General features: G+C 46.6%; 1 protein-coding gene across 3 annotated transcripts in view; it reads right to left on the bottom strand.

Moving 5' to 3' along the window:
* The window catches only part of LOC142466984 (tropomyosin-like), a 40,730-nt gene that overhangs the window by 14,146 nt on the left and 1,080 nt on the right, over nucleotides 1-25,504 (bottom strand). Inside the window, exons 3-6 of one of the 3 annotated variants that reach the window (XM_075572658.1) lie at nucleotides 25,503-25,504; nucleotides 23,474-23,536; nucleotides 21,512-21,581; nucleotides 19,427-20,586 (exon numbers count right to left, since the gene is read on the bottom strand). The exon at nucleotides 25,503-25,504 is cut by the window's right edge and continues 74 nt beyond it. In XM_075572658.1, the coding sequence (XP_075428773.1) occupies nucleotides 20,504-20,586; nucleotides 21,512-21,581; nucleotides 23,474-23,536; nucleotides 25,503-25,504 (218 nt within the window). In that variant the 3' untranslated portion in view covers nucleotides 19,427-20,503. Of the gene's footprint in view, nucleotides 1-19,426; nucleotides 20,587-21,511; nucleotides 21,582-23,473; nucleotides 23,537-24,339; nucleotides 24,416-25,502 lie in introns of those variants that run through there. The other 2 variants (XM_075572637.1, XM_075572645.1) reach the window with 2 other exon arrangements.

The following is a 25,504-nucleotide window of genomic DNA, read 5'->3' as shown; positions in this document are numbered from 1 at the left end:
CAGCGCTCTTATACCTCTCCCCGATAGTATCATACCCTCCCAATATACCAGCGCCCTTATACCTCTCCCCGATAGTATCATACCCTCCCAATATACCAGCGCCCTTATACCTCTCCCCGATAGTATCATACCCTCCCAATATACCAGCGCTCTTATACCTCTCCCCGATAGTATCATACCCTCCCAATATATCAGCGCTCTTATACCTCTCCCCGATAGTATCATACCCTGCCAATATACCAGCGCTCTTATACCTCTCCCCGATAGTATCATATCCTCCCAATATACCAGCGCCCTTATACCTCTCCCCGATAGTATCATACCCTCCCAATATACCAGCGCTCTTATACCTCTCCCCGATAGTATCATACCCTCCCAATATATCAGCGCTCTTATACCTCTCCCCGATAGTATCATACCCTCCCAATATACCAGCGCCCTTATACCTCTGCCCGATAGTATCATACCCTCCCAATATACCAGCGCTCTTATACCTCTCCCCGATAGTATCATACCATCCCAATATACCAGCGCCCTTATACCTCTCCCCGATAGTATCATACCCTCCCAATATACCAGCGCTCTTATACCTCTCCCCGATAGTATCATACCCTCCCAATATATCAGCGCTCTTATACCTCTCCCCGATAGTATCAAACCCTCCCAATATATCAGCGCCCTTATACCTCTCCCCGATAGTATCATACACTCCCAATATACCAGCGCCCTTATACCTCTCCCCGATAGTATCATACCCTCCCAATATATCAGCACTCTTACACCTCTCCCCGATAGTATCATACCCTCCCAATATACCAGCGCTCTTATACCTCTCCCCGATAGTATCATACCCTCCCAATATACCAGCGCTCTTATACCTCTCCCCGATAGTATCATACCCTCCCAATATATCAGCGCCCTTATACCTCTCCCCGATAGTATCATACCCTCCCAATATACCAGCGCCCTTATACCCCTCCCCGATAGTATCATACCCTCCCAATATACCAGCGCTCTTATACCTCTCCCCGATAGTATCATACCCTCCCAATATATCAGCGCTCTTATACCTCTCCCCGATAGTATCATACCCTCCCAATATACCAGCGCTCTTATACCTCTCCCCGATAGTATCATACCCTCCCAATATATCAGCGCTCTTACACCTCTCCCCGATAGTATCATACACTCCCAATATATCAGCGCTCTTATACCTCTCCCCGATAGTATCATACCCTCCCAATATATCAGCGCTCTTATACCTCTCCCCGATAGTATCATACCCTCCCAATATACCAGCGCCCTTATACCTCTCCCCGATAGTATCAAACCCTCCCAATATACCAGCGCCCTTATACCTCTCCCCGATAGTATCATACCCTCCCAATATACCAGCGCCCTTATACCTCTCCCCGATAGTATCATACCCTCCCAATATACCAGCGCCGTTATACCTCTGCCCGATAGTATCATACCCTCCCAATATACCAGCGCTCTTATACCTCTCCCCGATAGTATCATACCCTCCCAATATACCAGCGCTCTTATACCTCTCCCCGATAGTATCATACCCTCCCAATATACCAGCGCCCTTATACCTCTCCCCGATAGTATCATACCCTCCCAATATATCAGCGCTCTTATACCTCTCCCCGATAGTATCATACCCTCCCAATATACCAGCGCCCTTATACCTCTCCCCGATAGTATCATACCCTCCCAATATACCAGCGCCCTTATACCTCTCCCCGATAGTATCATACCCTCCCAATATACCAGCGCTCTTATACCTCTCCCCGATAGTATCATACCCTCCCAATATATCAGCGCTCTTATACCTCTCCCCGATAGTATCATACCCTCCCAATATACCAGCGCTCTTATACCTCTCCCCGATAGTATCATATCCTCCCAATATACCAGCGCCCTTATACCTCTCCCCGATAGTATCATACCCTCCCAATATACCAGCGCTCTTATACCTCTCCCCGATAGTATCATACCCTCCCAATATATCAGCGCTCTTATACCTCTCCCCGATAGTATCATACCCTCCCAATATACCAGCGCCCTTATACCTCTGCCCGATAGTATCATACCCTCCCAATATACCAGCGCTCTTATACCTCTCCCCGATAGTATCATACCATCCCAATATACCAGCGCCCTTATACCTCTCCCCGATAGTATCATACCCTCCCAATATACCAGCGCTCTTATACCTCTCCCCGATAGTATCATACCCTCCCAATATATCAGCGCTCTTATACCTCTCCCCGATAGTATCATACCATCCCAATATACCAGCGCTCTTATACCTCTCCCCGATAGTATCAAACCCTCCCAATATATCAGCACTCTTATACCTCTCCCCGATAGTATCATACCCTCCCAATATACCAGCGCTCTTATACCTCTCCCCGATAGTACCATACCCTCCCAATATATCAGCGCTCTTATACCTCTCCCCGATAGTATCATACCCTCCCAATATACCAGCGCCCTTATACCTCTCCCCGATAGTATCATACCCTCCCAATATATCAGCACTCTTATACCTCTCCCCGATAGTATCATACCCTCCCAATATACCAGCGCTCTTATACCTCTCCCCGATAGTATCATACACTCCCAATATACCAGCGCTCTTATACCTCTCCCCGATAATATCATACACTCCCAATATATCAGCGCCCTTATACCTCTCCCCGATAGTATCATACCCTCCCAATATATCAGCACTCTTATACCCCTCCCCGATAGTATCAAACCCTCCCAATATACCAGCGCTCTTACACCTCTCCCCGATAGTATCAAACCCTCCCAATATATCAGCACTCTTATACCTCTCCCCGATAATATCATACACTCCCAATATATCAGCGCCCTTATACCTCTCCCCGATAGTATCATACACTCCCAATATACCAGCGCTCTTATACCCCTCCCCGATAGTATCATACCCTCCCAATATATCAGCACTCTTATACCTCTCCCCGATAGTATCATACCCTCCCAATATACCAGCGCTCTTATACCTCTCCCCGATAGTATCATACCCTCCCAATATACCAGCGCTCTTATACCTCTCCCCGATAGTATCATACACTCCCAATATACCAGCGCTCTTATACCTCTCCCCGATAGTATCATACCCTCCCAATATATCAGCGCTCTTATACCTCTCCCCGATAGTATCATACCCTCCCAATATATCAGCGCTCTTATACCTCTCCCCGATAATATCATACCCTCCCAATATACCAGCGCCCTTATACCTCTCCCCGATAATATCATACCCTCCCAATATACCAGCGCCCTTATACCTCTCCCCGATAGTATCATACCCTCCCAATATATCAGCGCTCTTATACCTCTCCCCGATAATATCATACACTCCCAATATATCAGCGCTCTTATACCTCTCCCCGATAGTATCATACCCTCCCAATATATCAGCGCTCTTATACCTCTCCCCGATAGTATCAAACCCTCCCAATATATCAGCACTCTTATACCTCTCCCCGATAGTATCAAACCCTCCCAATATATCAGCGCTCTTATACCTCTCCCCGATAGTATCATACACTCCCAATATATCAGCACTCTTATACCTCTCCCCGATAGTATCATACCCTCCCAATATATCAGCGCTCTTATACCTCTCCCCGATAGTATCATACCCTCCCAATATACCAGCGCTCTTATACCTCTCCCCGATAGTATCATACCCTCCCAATATACCAGCGCCCTTATACCTCTCCCCGATAGTATCATACCCTCCCAATATATCAGCGCTCTTATACCTCTCCCCGATAGTATCATACCCTCCCAATATATCAGCGCTCTTATACCTCTCCCCGATAGTATCATACCCTCCCAATATACCAGCGCTCTTATACCTCTCCCCGATAGTATCATACCCTCCCAATATACCAGCGCTCTTATACCTCTCCCCGATAGTATCAAACCCTCCCAATATACCAGCGCTCTTATACCTCTCCCCGATAGTATCATACCCTCCCAATATACCAGCGCTCTTATACCTCTCCCCGATAGTATCATACCCTCCCAATATATCAGCGCTCTTATACCTCTCCCCGATAGTATCATACCCTCCCAATATATCAGCGCTCTTATACCTCTCCCCGATAGTATCATACCCTCCCAATATACCAGCGCTCTTATACCTCTCCCCGATAGTATCATACACTCCCAATATATCAGCACTCTTACACCTCTCCCCGATAGTATCATACACTCCCAATATATCAGCGCTCTTATACCTCTCCCCGATAGTATCATACCCTCCCAATATACCAGCGCTCTTATACCTCTCCCCGATAGTATCATACCCTCCCAATATACCAGCGCTCTTATACCTCTCCCCGATAGTATCATACACTCCCAATATACCAGCGCCCTTATACCTCTCCCCGATAGTATCATACACTCCCAATATACCAGCGCTCTTATACCTCTCCCCGATAGTATCATACCCTCCCAATATATCAGCGCTCTTATACCTCTCCCCGATAGTATCATACCCTCCCAATATACCAGCGCTCTTATACCTCTCCCCGATAGTATCATACCCTCCCAATATACCAGCGCTCTTATACCTCTCCCCGATAGTATCATACCCTCCCAATATATCAGCGCCCTTATACCTCTCCCCGATAGTATCAAACCCTCCCAATATATCAGCGCTCTTATACCTCTCCCCGATAGTATCATACCCTCCCAATATACCAGCGCTCTTATACCTCTCCCCGATAGTATCATACCCTCCCAATATATCAGCGCTCTTACACCTCTCCCCGATAGTATCATACCCTCCCAATATACCAGCGCTCTTATCTCCCAATTCTTACACAAAGTGACAGACAGGAAGTGCTTCAACATTACAAGCAGTGAGCGCTCTTATTCCTGGTCACTTCCAGGGACCTTGTAATCTCAGTGAGAGTGACTTAAAGCGCCACACGATGCATTAGGAAAGTGAGAACAAACAGAGCCAGAAAGGAGATGTCATTAATACATTTGAGCTGTGTTATAGTGAATATAAAGCGCTAACTCTACTAGTGTCCACTATCAATATACAGTGATTATTCTTAAATCAATTGATGCAGGAATATGACAAATGCGTGTACACACGTGTATAATATTAAAGTGTATAAAAAATGATATAAAGACCCCCTGCTCGACCCAGCTGGTTAGGGACTGGCTCCACTGGTCCCTCAGGTTGTACAAGTCCGTGCGTGATCCAGGGGGAGCATGGGAGAAAAGAATATAAAAAAACACAATATAAGTGCAGACAGTTGGTACTGGGTGAATTAAAGTGATTTTTGTCTTGGCTCATGAGTGTTGCCTACTCACAAGATTTAAATAGGACACGGGCAGTTTAGACACAATGGTCTCAGTGGACTGGATCTGTGGATTCTGAGTATGATGCGATCTTCACTCTCAGCCAGACAGCATATGTGTGGAGGGAAAGAGAGTATACATAGTGCAGACCAGTATGGTAAAAAGGTATAACTTTATAGAACTTTAAAAATGAACACTTACAATAAAAACATTAATTTCAGGCATGTATCACACTGATTGTGAGTGGAAGGAGGTGGACTGCAGATCTTAGGGCTCACCCGCCACCTTTGCTGCGTAGGCACTGCGAGGGAAACTGCTCCGCTGGAGGGTCCTTCTCAGTCCCTTCCCGGGTACTCGGATGCTGGAGGCTCCAATCTCCCTGGTGTGTGTCTGCTGCGGTATCCCCACTTCAGAAGTACGCCATCTGATGGTACTCGAGTGACGCCACGCACTCTTTGGCGAAACGCGTAGAGTGGTACCCGCCTTCTGGGAGAGAGGAGTAGGACAGAGATCGGGAGCCCACCACCGGAAGTGACGCAGCGGGACTACACGGGAAGTGACGTATCCGAGTCACTCGAGTCTCATCAGACGGCGTACTTCTGAAGTGGGGATACCGCAGCAGACACACACCAGGGAGATTGGAGCCTCCAGCATCCGAGTACCCGGGAAGGGACTGAGAAGGACCCTCCAGCGGAGCAGTTTCCCTCGCAGTGCCTGCGCAGCAAAGGTGGCGGGTGAGCCCTAAGATCTGCAGTCCACCTCCTTCCACTCACAATCAGTGTGATACATGCCTGAAATTAATGTTTTTATTGTAAGTGTTCATTTTTAAAGTTCTATAAAGTTATACCTTTTTACCATACTGGTCTGCACTATGTATACTCTCTTTCCCTCCACACATATGCTGTCTGGCTGAGAGTGAAGATCGCATCATACTCAGAATCCACAGATCCAGTCCACTGAGACCATTGTGTCTAAACTGCCCGTGTCCTATTTAAATCTTGTGAGTAGGCAACACTCATGAGCCAAGACAAAAATCACTTTAATTCACCCAGTACCAACTGTCTGCACTTATATTGTGTTTTTTTATATTCTTTTCTCCCATGCTCCCCCTGGATCACGCACGGATTAATACATTTGAGACATCTGAGAATTATCCGAGATGACAGATCAGAGGCTGAGACTGGTCAACAGATCAGAGGCTGCAACTGAAGATATAAATGAGAGAGACTTAGACCTGGCATGGACAACATGGACAACAGACTGAACGCCAAGACCGGAGACCAAAAACCAAAAGTCACACGGTGAGAAAAGTGACCCATTATAGATCACATAATGATACCAAAGAGCAAAGACCAACCTAAAACAAGAAAAAGATGCTGGAGACGAGTCTTAGAGACTAACCTTACAGCACAGACTTACACCAGAGACTAACCTTACAGCGCAGGATTACACCAGAGACTAACTTTACAGCACAGGATTACACCAGAGACTAACCTTACAGCACAGAATTACACCAGAGACTAACCTTACAGCACAGACTTACACCAGAGACTAACCTTACAGCACAGTATTACACCAGAGACTAACCTTACAGCACAGAATTACACCAGAGACTAACCTTACAGCGCAGGATTACACCAGAGACTAACCTTACAGCGCAGGATTATACCAGAGACTAACCTTACAGCGCAGAATTACACCAGAGACTAACCTTACAGCGCAGGATTATACCAGAGACTAACCTTACAGCGCAGGATTACACCAGAGACTAACCTTACAGCGCAGGATTACACCAGAGACTAACCTTACAGCACAGAATTACACCAGAGACTAACCTTACAGCGCAGGATTACACCAGAGACTAACTTTACAGCACAGAATTACACCAGAGACTAACCTTACAGCACAGAATTACACCAGAGACTAACCTTACAGCGCAGGATTACACCAGAGACTAACCTTACAGCGCAGAATTACACCAGAGACTAACCTTACAGCACAGAATTACACCAGAGACTAACCTTACAGCACAGAATTACACCAGAGACTAACCTTACAGCACAGACTTACACCAGAGACTAACCTTACAGCACAGTATTACACCAGAGACTAACCTTACAGCGCAGGATTACACCAGAGACTAACCTTACAGCGCAGATTTACACCAGAGACTAACCTTACAGCGCAGAATTACTCCAGAGACTAACCTTACAGCGCAGATTTACACCAGAGACTAACCTTACAGCACAGTATTACACCAGAGACTAACCTTACAGCGCAGGATTACACCAGAGACTAACCTACAGCGCAGGATTACACCAGAGACTAACCTTACAGCGCAGGATTACACCAGAGACTAACCTTACAGCGCAGACTTACACCAGAGACTAACCTTACAGCGCAGAATTACTCCAGAGACTAACCTTACAGCACAGGATTACACCAGAGACTAACCTTACAGCGCAGACTTACACCAGAGACTAACCTTACAGCACAGAATTACACCAGAGACTAACCTTACAGCACAGGATTATACCAGAGACTAACCTTACAGCACAGGATTATACCAGAGACTAACCTTACAGCACAGGATTATACCAGAGACTAACCTTACAGCGCAGGATTACACCAGAGACTAACCTTACAGCGCAGGATTACACCAGAGACTAACCTTACAGCACAGAATTACACCAGAGACTAACCTTACAGCGCAGGATTACACCAGAGACTAACCTTACAGCGCAGAATTACACCAGAGACTAACCTTACAGCGCAGACTTACACCAGAGACTAACCTTACAGCACAGAATTACACCAGAGACTAACCTTACAGCACAGGATTACACCAGAGACTAACCTTACAGCACAGGATTACACCAGAGACTAATTTTACAGCACAGGATTACACCAGAGACTAACCTTACAGCGCAGACTTACACCAGAGACTAACCTTACAGCGCAGACTTACACCAGAGACTAACCTTACAGCACAGAATTACACCAGAGACTAACCTTACAGCACAGGATTACACCAGAGACTAACCTTACAGCACAGGATTACACCAGAGACTAACCTTACAGCACAGGATTACACCAGAGACTAACCTTACAGCACAGTATTACACCAGAGACTAACCTTACAGCACAGGATTAAACCAGAGACTAACTTTACAGCACAGGATTACACCAGAGACTAACCTTACAGCGCAGACTTACACCAGAGACTAACCTTACAGCACAGGATTACACCAGAGACTAACTTTACAGCACAGGATTACACCAGAGACTAACCTTACAGCGCAGACTTACACCAGAGACTAACCTTACAGCGCAGAATTACACCAGAGACTAACCTTACAGCGCAGACTTACACCAGAGACTAACCTTACAGCACAGAATTACACCAGAGACTAACCTTACAGCACAGGATTACACCAGAGACTAACTTTACAGCACAGGATTACACCAGAGACTAACCTTACAGCGCAGACTTACACCAGAGACTAACCTTACAGCGCAGGATTACACCAGAGACTAACCTTACAGCGCAGATTTACACCAGAGACTAACTTTACAGCATAGGATTACACCAGAGACTAACCTTACAGCGCAGACTTACACCAGAGACTAACCTTACAGCATAGGATTAAACCAGAGACTAACCTTACAGCACAGAATTACACCAGAGACTAACTTTACAGCGCAGACTTACACCAGAGACTAACCTTAAAGCGCAGAATTACACCAGAGACTAACCTTACAGCGCAGGATTAAACCAGAGACTAACCTTACAGCGCAGACTTACACCAGAGACTAACCTTACAGCACAGAATTACACCAGAGACTAACCTTACAGCGCAGGATTACACCAGAGACTAACCTTACAGCGCAGACTTACACCAGAGACTAACCTTACAGCGCAGGATTACACCAGAGACTAACCTTACAGCACAGAATTACACCAGAGACTAACCTTACAGCGCAGGATTACACCAGAGACTAACCTTACAGCGCAGAATTACACCAGAGACTAACCTTACAGCACAGAATTACACCAGAGACTAACCTTACAGCACAGAATTACACCAGAGACTAACCTTACAGCACAGAATTACACCAGAGACTAACCTTACAGCACAGGATTACACCAGAGACTAACCTTACAGCACAGGATTACACCAGAGACTAACCTTACAGCACAGAATTACACCAGAGACTAACCTTACAGCACAGAATTACACCAGAGACTAACCTTACAGCACAGATTTACACCAGAGACTAACCTTACAGCGCAGACTTACACCAGAGACTAACCTTACAGCACAGAATTACACCAGAGACTAACCTTACAGCACAGGATTACACCAGAGACTAACCTTACAGCGCAGGATTACACCAGAGACTAACCTTACAGCACAGAATTATACCAGAGACTAACCTTACAGCGCAGGATTACACCAGAGACTAACTTTACAGCGCAGGATTACACCAGAGACTAACCTTACAGCACAGAATTACACCAGAGACTAACCTTACAGCACAGGATTACACCAGAGACTAACCTTACAGCACAGGATTACACCAGAGACTAACCTTACAGCACAGGATTACACCAGAGACTAACTTTACAGCACAGGATTACACCAGAGACTAACCTTACAGCGCAGACTTACACCAGAGACTAACCTTACAGCGCAGAATTACACCAGAGACTAACCTTACAGCGCAGACTTACACCAGAGACTAACCTTACAGCACAGAATTACACCAGAGACTAACCTTACAGCACAGGATTACACCAGAGACTAACCTTACAGCACAGGATTACACCAGAGACTAACCTTACAGCGCAGACTTACACCAGAGACTAACCTTACAGCGCAGGATTACACCAGAGACTAACCTTACAGCGCAGATTTACACCAGAGACTAACCTTACAGCATAGGATTACACCAGAGACTAACCTTACAGCGCAGACTTACACCAGAGACTAACCTTACAGCATAGGATTAAACCAGAGACTAACCTTACAGCACAGAATTACACCAGAGACTAACTTTACAGCGCAGACTTACACCAGAGACTAACCTTAAAGCGCAGAATTACACCAGAGACTAACCTTACAGCGCAGGATTAAACCAGAGACTAACCTTACAGCGCAGACTTACACCAGAGACTAACCTTACAGCACAGAATTACACCAGAGACTAACCTTACAGCGCAGGATTACACCAGAGACTAACCTTACAGCGCAGACTTACACCAGAGACTAACCTTACAGCGCAGGATTACACCAGAGACTAACCTTACAGCACAGAATTACACCAGAGACTAACCTTACAGCGCAGGATTACACCAGAGACTAACCTTACAGCGCAGAATTACACCAGAGACTAACCTTACAGCGCAGGATTACACCAGAGACTAACCTTACAGCACAGAATTACACCAGAGACTAACCTTACAGCACAGAATTACACCAGAGACTAACCTTACAGCACAGATTTACACCAGAGACTAACCTTACAGCACAGGATTACACCAGAGACTAACCTTACAGCACAGAATTACACCAGAGACTAACCTTACAGCACAGAATTACACCAGAGACTAACCTTACAGCACAGGATTACACCAGAGACTAACCTTACAGCGCAGGATTACACCAGAGACTAACCTTACAGCACAGAATTATACCAGAGACTAACCTTACAGCGCAGGATTACACCAGAGACTAACTTTACAGCGCAGGATTACACCAGAGACTAACCTTACAGCGCAGGATTACACCAGAGACTAACTTTACAGCGCAGGATTACACCAGAGACTAACTTTACAGCGCAGAATTACACCAGAGACTAACCTTACAGCACAGGATTACACCAGAGACTAACCTTACAGCACAGAATTACACCAGAGACTAACCTTACAGCACAGGATTACACCAGAGACTAACCTTACAGCACAGAATTACACCAGAGACTAACCTTACAGCGCAGTATTACACCAGAGACTAACCTTACAGCACAGACATACACCAGAGACTAACCTTACAGCGCAGAATTACACCAGAGACTAACCTTACAGCACAGACATACACCAGAGACTAACCTTACAGCACAGAATTACACCAGAGACTAACCTTACAGCACAGGATTACACCAGAGACTAACCTTACAGCACAGGATTAAACCAGAGACTAATCTTACAGCACAGGATTAAACCAGAGACTAATCTTACAGCACAGAATTACACCAGAGACTAACTTTACAGCACAGAATTACACCAGAGACTAACTTTACAGCACAGAATTACACCAGAGACTAACTTTACAGCACAGGATTAAACCAGAGACTAACTTTACAGCACAGGATTACACCAGAGACTAACCTTACAGCACAGGATTAAACCAGAGACTAATCTTACAGCACAGGATTAAACCAGAGACTAATCTTACAGCACAGAATTACACCAGAGACTAACCTTACAGCACAGAATTACACCAGAGACTAACCTTACAGCACAGAATTACACCAGAGACTAACTTTACAGCACAGAATTACACCAGAGACTAACTTTACAGCACAGGATTAAACCAGAGACTAACCTTACAGCACAGGATTACACCAGAGACTAACCTTACAGCACAGGATTAAACCAGAGACTAATCTTACAGCACAGGATTAAACCAGAGACTAATCTTACAGCACAGAATTACACCAGAGACTAACTTTACAGCACAGGATTACACCAGAGACTAACCTTACAGCGCAGATTTACACCAGAGACTAACCTTACAGCGCAGACTTACACCAGAGACTAATCTTACAGCGCAGATTTACACCAGAGACTAACCTTACAGCACAGGATTACACCAGAGACTAACCTTACAGCACAGGATTAAACCAGAGACTAATCTTACAGCACAGGATTAAACCAGAGACTAATCTTACAGCACAGAATTACACCAGAGACTAACTTTACAGCACAGAATTACACCAGAGACTAACTTTACAGCACAGGATTACACCAGAGACTAACCTTACAGCACAGGATTACACCAGAGACTAACCTTACAGCGCAGGATTACACCAGAGACTAACCTTACAGCACAGAATTACACCAGAGACTAACCTTACAGCGCAGGATTACACCAGAGACTAACCTTACAGCACAGAATTACACCAGAGACTAACCTTACAGCGCAGGATTACACCAGAGACTAACCTTACAGCACAGGATTACACCAGAGACTAACCTTACAGCACAGGATTAAACCAGAGACTAACCTTACAGCACAGATTTACACCAGAGACTAACCTTACAGCACAGAATTACACCAGAGACTAACCTTACAGCACAGGATTACACCAGAGACTAACCTTACAGCACAGATTTACACCAGAGACTAACCTTACAGCGCAGAATTACACCAGAGACTAACCTTACAGCGCAGGATTAAACCAGAGACTAACCTTACAGCACAGATTTACACCAGAGACTAACCTTACAGCACAGAATTACACCAGAGACTAACCTTACAGCACAGGATTACACCAGAGACTAACCTTACAGCACAGAATTACACCAGAGACTAACCTTACAGCACAGAATTACACCAGAGACTAACCTTACAGCACAGGATTACACCAGAGACTAACCTTACAGCACAGAATTACACCAGAGACTAACCTTACAGCGCAGGATTAAACCAGAGACTAACCTTACAGCACAGAATTACACCAGAGACTAACCTTACAGCGCAGGATTACACCAGAGACTAACCTTACAGCACAGAATTACACCAGAGACTAACCTTACAGCACAGGATTAAACCAGAGACTAATCTTACAGCGCAGGATTACACCAGAGACTAACCTTACAGCACAGAATTACACCAGAGACTAACCTTACAGCGCAGATTTACACCAGAGACTAACCTTACAGCACAGATTTACACCAGAGACTAACCTTACAGCACAGGATTACACCAGAGACTAACCTTACAGCACAGAATTACACCAGAGACTAACATTACAGCACAGAATTACACCAGAGACTAACCTTACAGCACAGAATTACACCAGAGACTAACCTTACAGCACAGACTTACACCAGAGACTAACCTTACAGCGCAGGATTATACCAGAGACTAACCTTACAGCACAGGATTACACCAGAGACTAACCTTACAGCACAGGATTAAACCAGAGACTAATCTTACAGCGCAGGATTACACCAGAGACTAACCTTACAGCACAGAATTACACCAGAGACTAACCTTACAGCACAGGATTAAACCAGAGACTAATCTTACAGCACAGAATTACACCAGAGACTAACCTTACAGCACAGATTTACACCAGAGACTAACCTTACAGCACAGATTTACACCAGAGACTAACCTTACAGCACAGAATTACACCAGAGACTAACCTTACAGCACAGAATTACACCAGAGACTAACCTTACAGCACAGACTTACACCAGAGACTAACCTTACAGCACAGACTTACACCAGAGACTAACCTTACAGCGCAGGATTACACCAGAGACTAACCTTACAGCACAGAATTACACCAGAGACTAACCTTACAGCGCAGGATTACACCAGAGACTAACCTTACAGCACAGAATTACACCAGAGACTAACCTTACAGCACAGAATTACACCAGAGACTAACCTTACAGCGCAGGATTACACCAGAGACTAACCTTACAGCACAAGATTAAACCAGAGACTAATGTTACAGCACAGAATTACACCAGAGACTAACCTTACAGCACAGAATTACACCAGAGACTAACCTTACAGCACAGACTTACACCAGAGACTAACCTTACAGCACAGAATTACACCAGAGACTAACCTTACAGCGCAGGATTACACCAGAGACTAACCTTACAGCACAGAATTACACCAGAGACTAACCTTACAGCACAGAATTACACCAGAGACTAACCTTACAGCGCAGAATTACACCAGAGACTAACCTTACAGCACAGATTTACACCAGAGACTAACCTTACAGCACAGGATTAAACCAGAGACTAATCTTACAGCACAGAATTACACCAGAGACTAACATTACAGCACAGACTTACACCAGAGACTAACCTTACAGCGCAGGATTACACCAGAGACTAACCTTACAGCACAGGATTACACCAGAGACTAACCTTACAGCACAGAATTACACCAGAGACTAACCTTACAGCACAGGATTACACCAGAGACTAACCTTACAGCACAGAATTACACCAGAGACTAACCTTACAGCACAGAATTACACCAGAGACTAACCTTACAGCGCAGACTTACACCAGAGACTAACCTTACAGCGCAGGATTAAACCAGAGACTAACCTTACAGCACAGGATTAAACCAGAGACTAATCTTACAGCACAGAATTACACCAGAGACTAACCTTACAGCACAGGATTACACCAGAGACTAACCTTACAGCACAGTATTACACCAGAGACTAACCTTAGAGCGCAGAATTACACCAGAGACTAACCTTACAGCGCAGATTTACACCAGAGACTAACCTTACAGCACAGATTTACACCAGAGACTAACCTTACAGCACAGATTTACACCAGAGACTAACCTTACAGCACAGGATTACACCAGAGACTAACCTTACAGCACAGGATTAAACCAGAGACTAATCTTACAGCACAGAATTACACCAGAGACTAACCTTACAGCACAGGATTACACCAGAGACTAACCTTACAGCACAGTATTACACCAGAGACTAACCTTACAGCGCAGAATTACACCAGAGACTAACCTTACAGCGCAGATTTACACCAGAGACTAACCTTACAGCACAGATTTACACCAGAGACTAACCTTACAGCACAGATTTACACCAGAGACTAACCTTACAGCACAGGATTACACCAGAGACTAACCTTACAGCACAGGATTAAACCAGAGACTAATCTTACAGCACAGAATTACACCAGAGACTAACCTTACAGCACAGAATTACACCAGAGACTAACCTTACAGCACAGAATTACACCAGAGACTAACCTTACAGCACAGACTTACACCAGAGACTAACCTTACAGCACAGATTTACACCAGAGACTAACCTTACAGCACAGAATTACACCAGAGACTAACATTACAGCACAGGATTACACCAGAGACTAACCTTACAGCATAGGATTAAACCAGAGACTAACCTTACAGCGCAGGATTACACCAGAAACTAACTTTACAGCACAGAATTACACCAGAGACTAACCTTACAGCACAGAATTACACCAGAGACTAACCTTACAGCACAGGATTAAACCAGAGACTAACTTTACAGCACAGAATTACACCAGAGACTAACCTTACAGCACAGAATTACACCAGAGACTAACCTTACAGCACAGAATTACACCAGAGACTAACCTTACAGCACAGAATTACACCAGAGACTAACCTTACAGCACAGATTTACACCAGAGACTAACCTTACAGCACAGAATTACACCAGAGACTAACCTTACAGCGCAGGATTACACCAGAGACTAACCTTACAGCACAGAATTACACCAGAGACTAACCTTACAGCACAGGATTACACCAGAGACTAACCTTACAGCACAGAATTACACCAGAGACTAACCTTACAGCGCAGAATTACACCAGAGACTAACCTTACAGCGCAGAATTACACCAGAGACTAACCTTACAGCACAGAATTACACCAGAGACTAACCTTACAGCGCAGGATTACACCAGAGACTAACCTTACAGCGCAGGATTATACCAGAGACTAACCTTACAGCACAGAATTACACCAGAGACTAACCTTACAGCACAGGATTACACCAGAGACTAACCTTACAGCACAGAATTACACCAGAGACTAACCTTACAGCACAGAATTACACCAGAGACTAACCTTACAGTGCAGAATTACACCAGAGACTAACCTTACAGCACAGGATTACACCAGAGACTAACTTTACAGCACAGAATTACACCAGAGACTAACCTTACAGCGCAGGATTACACCAGAGACTAACCTTACAGCGCAGGATTACACCAGAGACTAACCTTACAGCGCAGAATTACACCAGAGACTAACCTTACAGCGCAGGATTACACCAGAGACTAACCTTACAGCGCAGGATTACACCAGAGACTAACCTTACAGCACAGAATTACACCAGAGACTAACCTTACAGCGCAGACTTACACCAGAGACTAACCTTACAGCGCAGGATTACACCAGAGACTAACCTTACAGCACAGTATTACACCAGAGACTAACCTTACAGCACAGAATTACACCAGAGACTAACCTTACAGCACAGAATTACACCAGAGACTAACCTTACAGCACAGAATTACACCAGAGACTAACCTTACAGCGCAGGATTACACCAGAGACTAACCTTACAGCACAGGATTACACCAGAGACTAACCTTACAGCGCAGGATTACACCAGAGACTAACCTTACAGTGCAGAATTACACCAGAGACTAACCTTACAGCACAGGATTATACCAGAGACTAACCTTACAGCGCAGATTTACACCAGAGACTAACCTTACAGCACAGGATTACACCAGAGACTAACCTTACAGCACAGAATTACACCAGAGACTAACCTTACAGCGCAGAATTACATCAGAGACTAACCTTACAGCGCAGGATTACACCAGAGACTAACCTTACAGCGCAGGATTACACCAGAGACTAACCTTACAGCGCAGATTTACACCAGAGACTAACCTTACAGCGCAGGATTACACCAGAGACTAACCTTACAGCGCAGAATTACACCAGAGACTAACCTTACAGCACAGAATTACACCAGAGACTAACCTTACAGCGCAGGATTACACCAGAGACTAACCTTACAGCACAGAATTACACCAGAGACTAACCTTACAGCGCAGGATTACACCAGAGACTAACCTTACAGCGCAGAATTACACCAGAGACTAACCTTACAGCGCAGGATTACACCAGAGACTAACCTTACAGCACAGGATTACACCAGAGACTAACCTTACAGCACAGAATTACACCAGAGACTAACCTTACAGCACAGGATTACACCAGAGACTAACCTTACAGCGCAGATTTACACCAGAGACTAACCTTACAGCGCAGGATTACACCAGAGACTAACCTTACAGCGCAGGATTACACCAGAGACTAACCTTACAGCACAGAATTACACCAGAGACTAACCTTACAGCACAGAATTACACCAGAGACTAACCTTACAGCACAGAATTACACCAGAGACTAACCTTACAGCACAGATTTACACCAGAGACTAACCTTACAGCACAGAATTACATCAGAGACTAACCTTACAGTGCAGAATTACACCAGAGACTAACCTTACAGCACAGGATTACACCAGAGACTAACCTTACAGCACAGAATTACACCAGAGACTAACCTTACAGCACAGAATTACACCAGAGACTAACCTTACAGCGCAGAATTACACCAGAGACTAACCTTACAGCACAGAATTACATCAGAGACTAACCTTACAGTGCAGAATTACACCAGAGACTAACCTTACAGCACAGAATTACACCAGAGACTAACCTTACAGCACAGGATTACACCAGAGACTAACCTTACAGCACAGAATTACACCAGAGACTAACCTTACAGCGCAGAATTACACCAGAGACTAACCTTACAGCACAGGATTACACCAGAGACTAACCTTACAGCGCAAGATTACACCAGAGACTAACCTTACAGTGCAGGATTACACCAGAGACTAACCTTACAGCACAGAATAAAACCAGAGACTAACCTTACAGCACAGAATTAAACCAGAGACTAACCTTACAGCGCAGGATTACACCAGAGACTAACCTTACAATAGACAACTAAATCAGTGACCCCCCTCTGATTTATTTCTGACAGCACATAATTAAACCAGATTAACTTTGCAGCACTAACATTACAGCATAGAACTAAACTAATTCCTGACTTTAGACCAAAGAAAGAAATTGGAGGCATATCTCAGACCAGAGTCTCAATTTGAGATACTAGAGATTAACATCAGACCAGGCAATAATACCAACAGGCCTGAGGCTCCAGATACCAGTATAAGAAAGAAATTATAAAAGATTAACCTAAAATGACAGTCTACTCTCAGGACAGGAGACAACCTTTAGGGTCCAACTTTAGCCTATAAACGAGCAAGCCAAATAAACCAGGGTCCATCCAGAGCAGAATATATTCCTAGACCAAGGATTAAACTCAGACGAGAGAAACTGGAGGCAGCGCTTAAACTAAACTAGGAATCAACACAAGAGACTAGCCTGAATAATGCCAAATATCCACTTCAGACCTGAGACTGGCTTTAGAATTAAATCAAGACCCAATCTCGTACAATAAACCCAAACCAGAGACGAGACTAAACAAAGGTCAGAAAATAATACCAGAGAAACCATGTACAATACCAGAAACCAAACTAAAAGTCTAACAAAAGAGAACCAGTATATAGAACCTGAGACCAGCAAGTAAAGACAAGCCCAGGACCATCAGAAACCAGAGACTGGAGCTTTGAGAGGGCAGAGAGGGCAGCGGGGTCAGTGATACTGCTGGTCTGGTTCCGGTTGTATTAGAATGATGTGTAGTTATAATATGATAACATTCATTTATCATAGGTTGAACTTGATGGACGTATGTCTTTTTTTCAACCTATATTTACTATGTAAATATGTCACTTTGTAACTACTATGTAACTATGTAACACTAGTTGGAGATACGTGTTGGTTTTAGAGTAATAAGACTGGCTTGGGTTTTATTTTTTGGTACTAGAGTAATACGTTTAGTTTGTGTTTTGGTTCTTGAATAACAAGTTTGCTTTGCAATTTGTGTTGATTTTGTTGGTATGATATTGGTTTGTGTTGTATGTTGAATACACCTTCTGTGTTAGATGTGGAATGTGTGTTGTTCAATTATTTCATCTGTGTTATTGGTGAAATGTAAGGACAGTGTGGTAGTCTAGAGCAAGAAGAGAGCAGTAGCAAGGAGAAAAAAAACAAGAAGCTTGGAGGAGGAGGATAAATACTTTATTAAATTAGTAGCATAGAGAAAAAACAGAGAGACCCATGAGAGAGTTCCGAGAATAAGAGAGAGGTGGGAGAAGGTCTCTAAGCCACCCTCAGACTGCTGGGCTTCCTTCAAACATCTCTAACCCAACACTAAAGACCAGGATGGTTCCATGCATGTCATATCCCCACCGGACCACACTGAACAATCAGAAAGCAATGCTACCCCACCATCTCTCCACTACATAGCCCCACCATGAGTGAGAGAGAAGGGGGAAATACTGGAGGTGTGTCCAGAATATAGGGGGGGGGGACAGTGAACACAGTGAGAGGGAGTTAAAGGAAGAGAAGGGCATAGGAGAGACAAATAAGGATAAGTACAATTACTTCTGAGACAGGAAGAGAGGTATTAACAGGCAGGAGGATAGAGTATTAAGTGAGAAGAACGTAGACATGCCGTGAGAGGCAGAGACATGTCGAAACTGGAACAAAAAAACACTGTGAAAGTCAGAAGAGCGTGCAATGATAAGCAAGAGAGCAACAGAGACATACAATGACAGTCACACAGACATGCAGGGGAAGGAGAGAGTCAGGTCATTATGGGGGAATGATGAAGAGACAGAGAGGAAAGTGACGTGTTTTGATAGGCAGAGAGACTCTCAGAATAGAAACATGCATTGAATGGAGAAGACAGAGGTCCAAAGAAATATTCAGCAACTGGCAACGGAGATATGTCTTGTGTTTGGGAGCAGAGACATGCTGTGATGGAGAGATGTCTTGTGTTTGGGAGCAGAGACATGCTGTGATGGAGAGAGGTCTTGTGTTTGGGAGCAGAGACATGCTGTGATGAAGAGAGGTCTTGTGTTTGGGAGCAGAGACATGCTGTGATGGAGAGAGGTCTTGTGTTTGGGAGCAGAGACATGCTGTGATGGAGAGAGGTCTTGTGCTTGGGAGCAGAGAGACAGGTCATGGGAGAGGAGATAGGCAATGACTTGGTAAATAGACCGGCCATGGCAGGTGAAGATGTGCTCAATAACGGTCAGCAAAGAGACAGCTTGTGCAGGAGAAGTGACAGTCAAGACTCAGAGAGAGGTGATGTCATTGAGAGCATTGTCCAGCTCCTCACTGATGGATTTATACTTCACCTTCTGAGCATATACCTCATCTAGAGACAGCAGAACCATGAGAGACACGTGGAGGGGGGATACAGAGAGACAGCAGGGGTAGAGAGTGGGAAGTACAGAAGCAGAGAGCAAGGGACGAGAGTGACAGAAGAATAGACAAAGACAATTACAGAGAGACAGGCAGATAGAAAGGCAGACATACAGTAGGGACATACAGATACGGGGACAGAAAGACAGTTACATAGGGACAGAAAGAATCACACACACAGAGACAGGCACAGAGAGACAGGCACAGAGAGACAGCCACAGAGACAGGCACAGAGAGACAGTTACATAGGGACAGACAGAATCACACGTACAGAGAGACAGGCACAGAGAGACAGGCACAGAGAGACAGGCACAAATACATACGTAACAGTGGGAAGGAAAGAGATGGAAAATAATTGAGAAAAACATGATAAGTAAAAGCATAAACTGGAAATAAATAACAGAGGTGGAATGTGAACGATGAGGAGGAACATTGGAGGAGAGGTGTGAGAGCGGCATGTATAAGAGTGCAAAGTATAAAATAGCTACTGTGAGGGGGTAGTGTGAGAGGGCTGTCTGAGCGGGTCACATGGAGGGAGGGGGAAGGCTGAGTGTGGGGAAAGGTTGAGTGAGGGGGAAGGTGAGGGAGGGGAAGGCTGAGGGATGGGAGGCTAAGGGAGGGGGGAGGCTGAGAGAGGGGGGAAGCTGAGGGAGGGGGGAAGCTGAGGGAGGGGGGAGGCTGTGGGAGGGGGGGGTTGAGGGAGGGGGGAAGTTGAGGGAGGGGAAGGCTGAGGGATGGGAGGCTAAGGGAGGGGGGAGGCTGAGAGAGGGGGGAAGCTGAGGAAGGGGGAAGGCTGAGTGAGGGGGGAGGTGAGGGAGGGGGAGGCTGAGGAAGGGGGAGGCTGAGGGAGGGGAGAAGCTGAGAAAAGAGTCTCTTACCTTCCAGATCATCAATAGTCTTCTCCAGCTTGGCCACTGATCTCTCTGAAAACTCAACACGAGTCTCAGCCTGAGAAATAACCCCAAAATCACAGTGTGAGGTTGACCCCAAAATTATGGCCAGAGCACAAAAAATTATAGCCTGCAGATGACCCCAAAGGCGTAACCATAGAACCCTCAAAATCACAGTATGAGGGTGACCCTAATACAGTGAATGTGACCCCCAAAAGAATACATCTGGAAACTAGCAGCTCCAAAAGCACAGAACCCCCTCCCTAAATCAAATAAGATTACCTGTAACACCATCAATAGCCCCTGCCACCTCTGTGAGCTGTGCTTTACATCCCCTGACCCCTCTGTAACCTGGACTTAACCCCTCCTTGACCCTAACCCTGACCCCTCCCAGCCCTTCTCCGACCTCCCTGACCTTTTCTCCGCTCCCTCTCTGACCTTTTCTCCGTCCCTCCCCGACCTCCCTGACCTTTTCTCCGCACCTTCCTTGACCTCTTCTCCGCTCCCTCCCTGACCTTTTCGCCGCTCCTTCCCCGACCTTTTCTCCGTCCCTCCCCGACCTCCCTGACCTTTTCTACGACCCATCCCCGACCTCCCTGACCTTTTCTCTTCTCCCTCCCTGACCTTTTCTCTGTCCCTCCCCGACCTCCCCGACCTTTTCTCTGACCCCTCCCCGACCTTTTCTCCATCCCTCCTCGACCTCCCTGACCTTTTCTCCGTCCCTCCCTGACCTCCCTGACCTTTTCTCTGCTCCCTCCCCGACCTTTTCTCTGATCCCTCCCTGACCTTTTCTCCGTCCCTCCTCGACCTCCCTGACCTTTTCTACGACCCGTCCCCGACCTCCCTGACCTTTTCTCTTCTCCCTCCCCAACCTCCCTGACCTTTTCTCTGACCCCTCCCCGACCTCCCTGACCTTTTCTCCGTCCCTCCTCGACCTCCCTGACCTTTTCTACGACCCGTCCCCGACCTCCCTGACCTTTTCTCTTCTCCCTCCCCGACCTTTTCTCCGCTCCCTCCCCGACCTCCCTGACCTTTTCTCCGTCCCTCCCCGACCTCCCTGACCTTTTCTCTGCTCCCTCCCGACCTCCCTGACCTTTTCTACAACCTGTCCTCGACCTCCCTGACCTTTTCTCCATCCCTCCCTGACCTTTTCTACGTCCCTCCCCGACCTCCCTGACCTTTTCTCCGTCCCTCCCCGACCTCCCTGACCTTTTCTCCGTCCCTCCCCGACCCCCCTGACCTTTTCTCCATCCCTCCCCAACCTCCCTGACCATTTCTCCGCTCCCTCCCGACCTCCCTGACCTTTTCTCCGTCCCTCCCTGACCTTTTTCTGTTCCTTCTCGACCTCGCTGACCTTTTCTCCGTCCCTCCCCGACCTCCCTGACCTTTTCTCCGCTCCTTCTTGACCTCCCTGACCTTTTTTCTTCACCCACCCTGACCTCCGACCTTTTCTACGATCCGTCCCCGACCTCCCTGACCTTTTTTCTTCACCCACCCTGACCTAACTTTTCTCCGTTCCCTCCCGACCTTTTCTCCGCTCCCTCCCCGACCTTTTCTCCGCTCCCTCCCCGACACCTCCCTGACCGTTTCTCCGACACCTCCCCGACCTCCCTGACCTTTTCTCCGTTCCCTCCCGACCTTTTCTCCGCTCCCTCCGACACCTCCCTGACCTTTTCTCCGACACCTCCCCGACCTCCCTGACCTTTTCTCCGTCCCTCCCCAACCTCCCTGACCTTTCCTCCGTCTCTCCCCGACCTCCCCGACCTTTCCTCCTCCCTCCCCTCCCTCCCCGACCTTTCCTCCTCCCTCCCCGACCTTTGCTCCTCCGTCCCCGACCTCCCTGACCTTTCCTCCGTCCCTCCCCGACCTCCCCGACCTTTCCTCCTCCCTCCCTGACCTTTTCTCCGCTCCCTCCCAGAGTCCTTTGGGACTTCCTCTGACGTCTCTTACCTCTTTCAGTCTGTCACCGAGAAGTTTAATTTCTTCCTCGTATTTGTCTTCCTTGGAGGAGTACTGAAAAATGAGACAGCCAGACATCAAAGAGAGAGACAGACATCAGACCAGAGAGTCAGCCAGGGGACAGAGAGTCAGCCAGGGGACAGAGAGTCAGCCAGGGGACAGAGAGACAGCCAGGGGACAGAGAGACAGCCAGAGATGAGAGAGACTGCCAGAGATCAGAGAGCGCTAGATGAGGACAAACATTAATAGAGATAGAAAACATCCAACGCGTAAGGACAAAGTCAGCGAGACAGCCAAGGGGCCCTGGAACCAGTATTAGGGTGTCAGCACCTCATATATTATCATTGTGGGGTGTATGTTATAGACAGGATGGGGGTATATCTCAGTATTAGGGTGTCAGTACCTCATATATTATCAGTGTGGGGTGTATGTTATAGACCGGATGGGGGGCACTGATATTAGGGTGTTAGCACCTCATATATTATCATTGTGGGGTGTATGTTATAGACAGGATGGGGGTATATCTCAGTATTAGGGTGTCAGCACCTCATATATTATCATTGTGGGGTGTATGTTATAGACAGGATGGGGGTATATCTCAGTATTAGGGTGTTAGCACCTCATATTATCAGTATAGGGTGTATGTTATAGACAGGATGGGAGTATATCTCAGTATTAGGGTGTCAGCACCTCATATATTATCAGTGTAGGGTGTATGTTATAGACAGGATAGGGGTATATCTCAGTATTAGGGTGTTAGCACCTCATATTATCAGTGTGGGGGTGTATGTTATAGACAGGATAGGGGGGCCCTCTCAGTATTAGGGGATGGAGGGGGGGGGTAAGACACTTGATACCTTATCAGCCTGCGCCTCAATGGACTTTAGGTTATTGGTGACATTCTTCAGTTCTTCCTCCAAATCCCCACATTTACTGTCACCAGATCACAGGAGAGAGAGAGAGGGAGAGGGGGAGAAGGGGAGAGGGGGAGAGGGGGAGAAGGGGAGGGAGAGGGAGAGGGGGGGGGGAGATAGGGGCAGAGAGAGGAAGAGAGATTTAAGAGGAACAAAGTAAAACAGAGCAGATACCAGCATCACCTCTCAGCCAGGGAGAAGGGAACAGGGAGAAGCAGAGAGATCGTGACCTTTCCTATCCCGGAGATACCCCGGCCGGGAGCCTCTGCCAGATACCCCGGCCGGGAGCCTCTGCTGTGACCTTTCCTATCCCGGAGATACCCCGGCCGGGAGCCTCTGCCAGATACCCCGGCCGGGAGCCTCTGCCAGATACCCCGGCCGGGAGCCTCTGCTGTGACCTTTCCTATCCTGAAGATACCCCGGCCGGGAGCCTCTGCCAGATACCCCGGCCGGGAGCCTCTGCCAGATACCCCGGCCGGGAGCCGTTGCCAGATACCCCGGCCGGGAGCCTCTGCCAGATACCCCGGCCGGGAGCCTCTGCCAGATACCCCCGCCGGGAGCCTCTGCCAGATACCCCCGCCGGGAGCCTCTGCCAGATACCCCCGCCGGGAGCCTCTGCCAGACACCCCCGCCGGGAGCCTCTGCCAGATGCGCAATATGTACCTGAGCAGCCAAACACAGAGAGCCCGGATCCAACCAATCTCCTCTATAAAGAGATCTACTGGGACAAGCTTTGCTGTCATCAATGACTGCTGGCAGAAGTATTATTTCCTGTAGGGTATATGGGGACGTACCCTATAGAAGTATCCTGTATATTCATTATTACGGTCCCTTGTTATTTGAAGGAATGTGATCTGTGGGGTGTTTCTGGTTCTTTATTATTATATCTATAGGGTCACTGTATGGATTATCCAGTATGTCTGGTTATAATTAGGTTCCTCCACCTCGTGAGAAGTCAGCGCAGGACGTGAGAGCAGAGTGTGAGAAGACAGGTAGAGCGGTGCAGTAAGGGTGGGGGGCAGTCTATGACTGCCACAGGAAGTGACATCAGAGGAGAGACAGGAAGTGGTGATGAGAGATGGGAGAGGTTTATTCCCCTCTGGTACCT

The sequence above is a fragment of the Ascaphus truei genome, chromosome 1 (genome assembly GCF_040206685.1).
Source record: "Ascaphus truei isolate aAscTru1 chromosome 1, aAscTru1.hap1, whole genome shotgun sequence".
NCBI lineage: Eukaryota > Metazoa > Chordata > Amphibia > Anura > Ascaphidae > Ascaphus > Ascaphus truei.
Note: the sequence above shows the minus strand (reverse complement) of the source record. Positions and strands in the feature narration are given on the sequence as shown.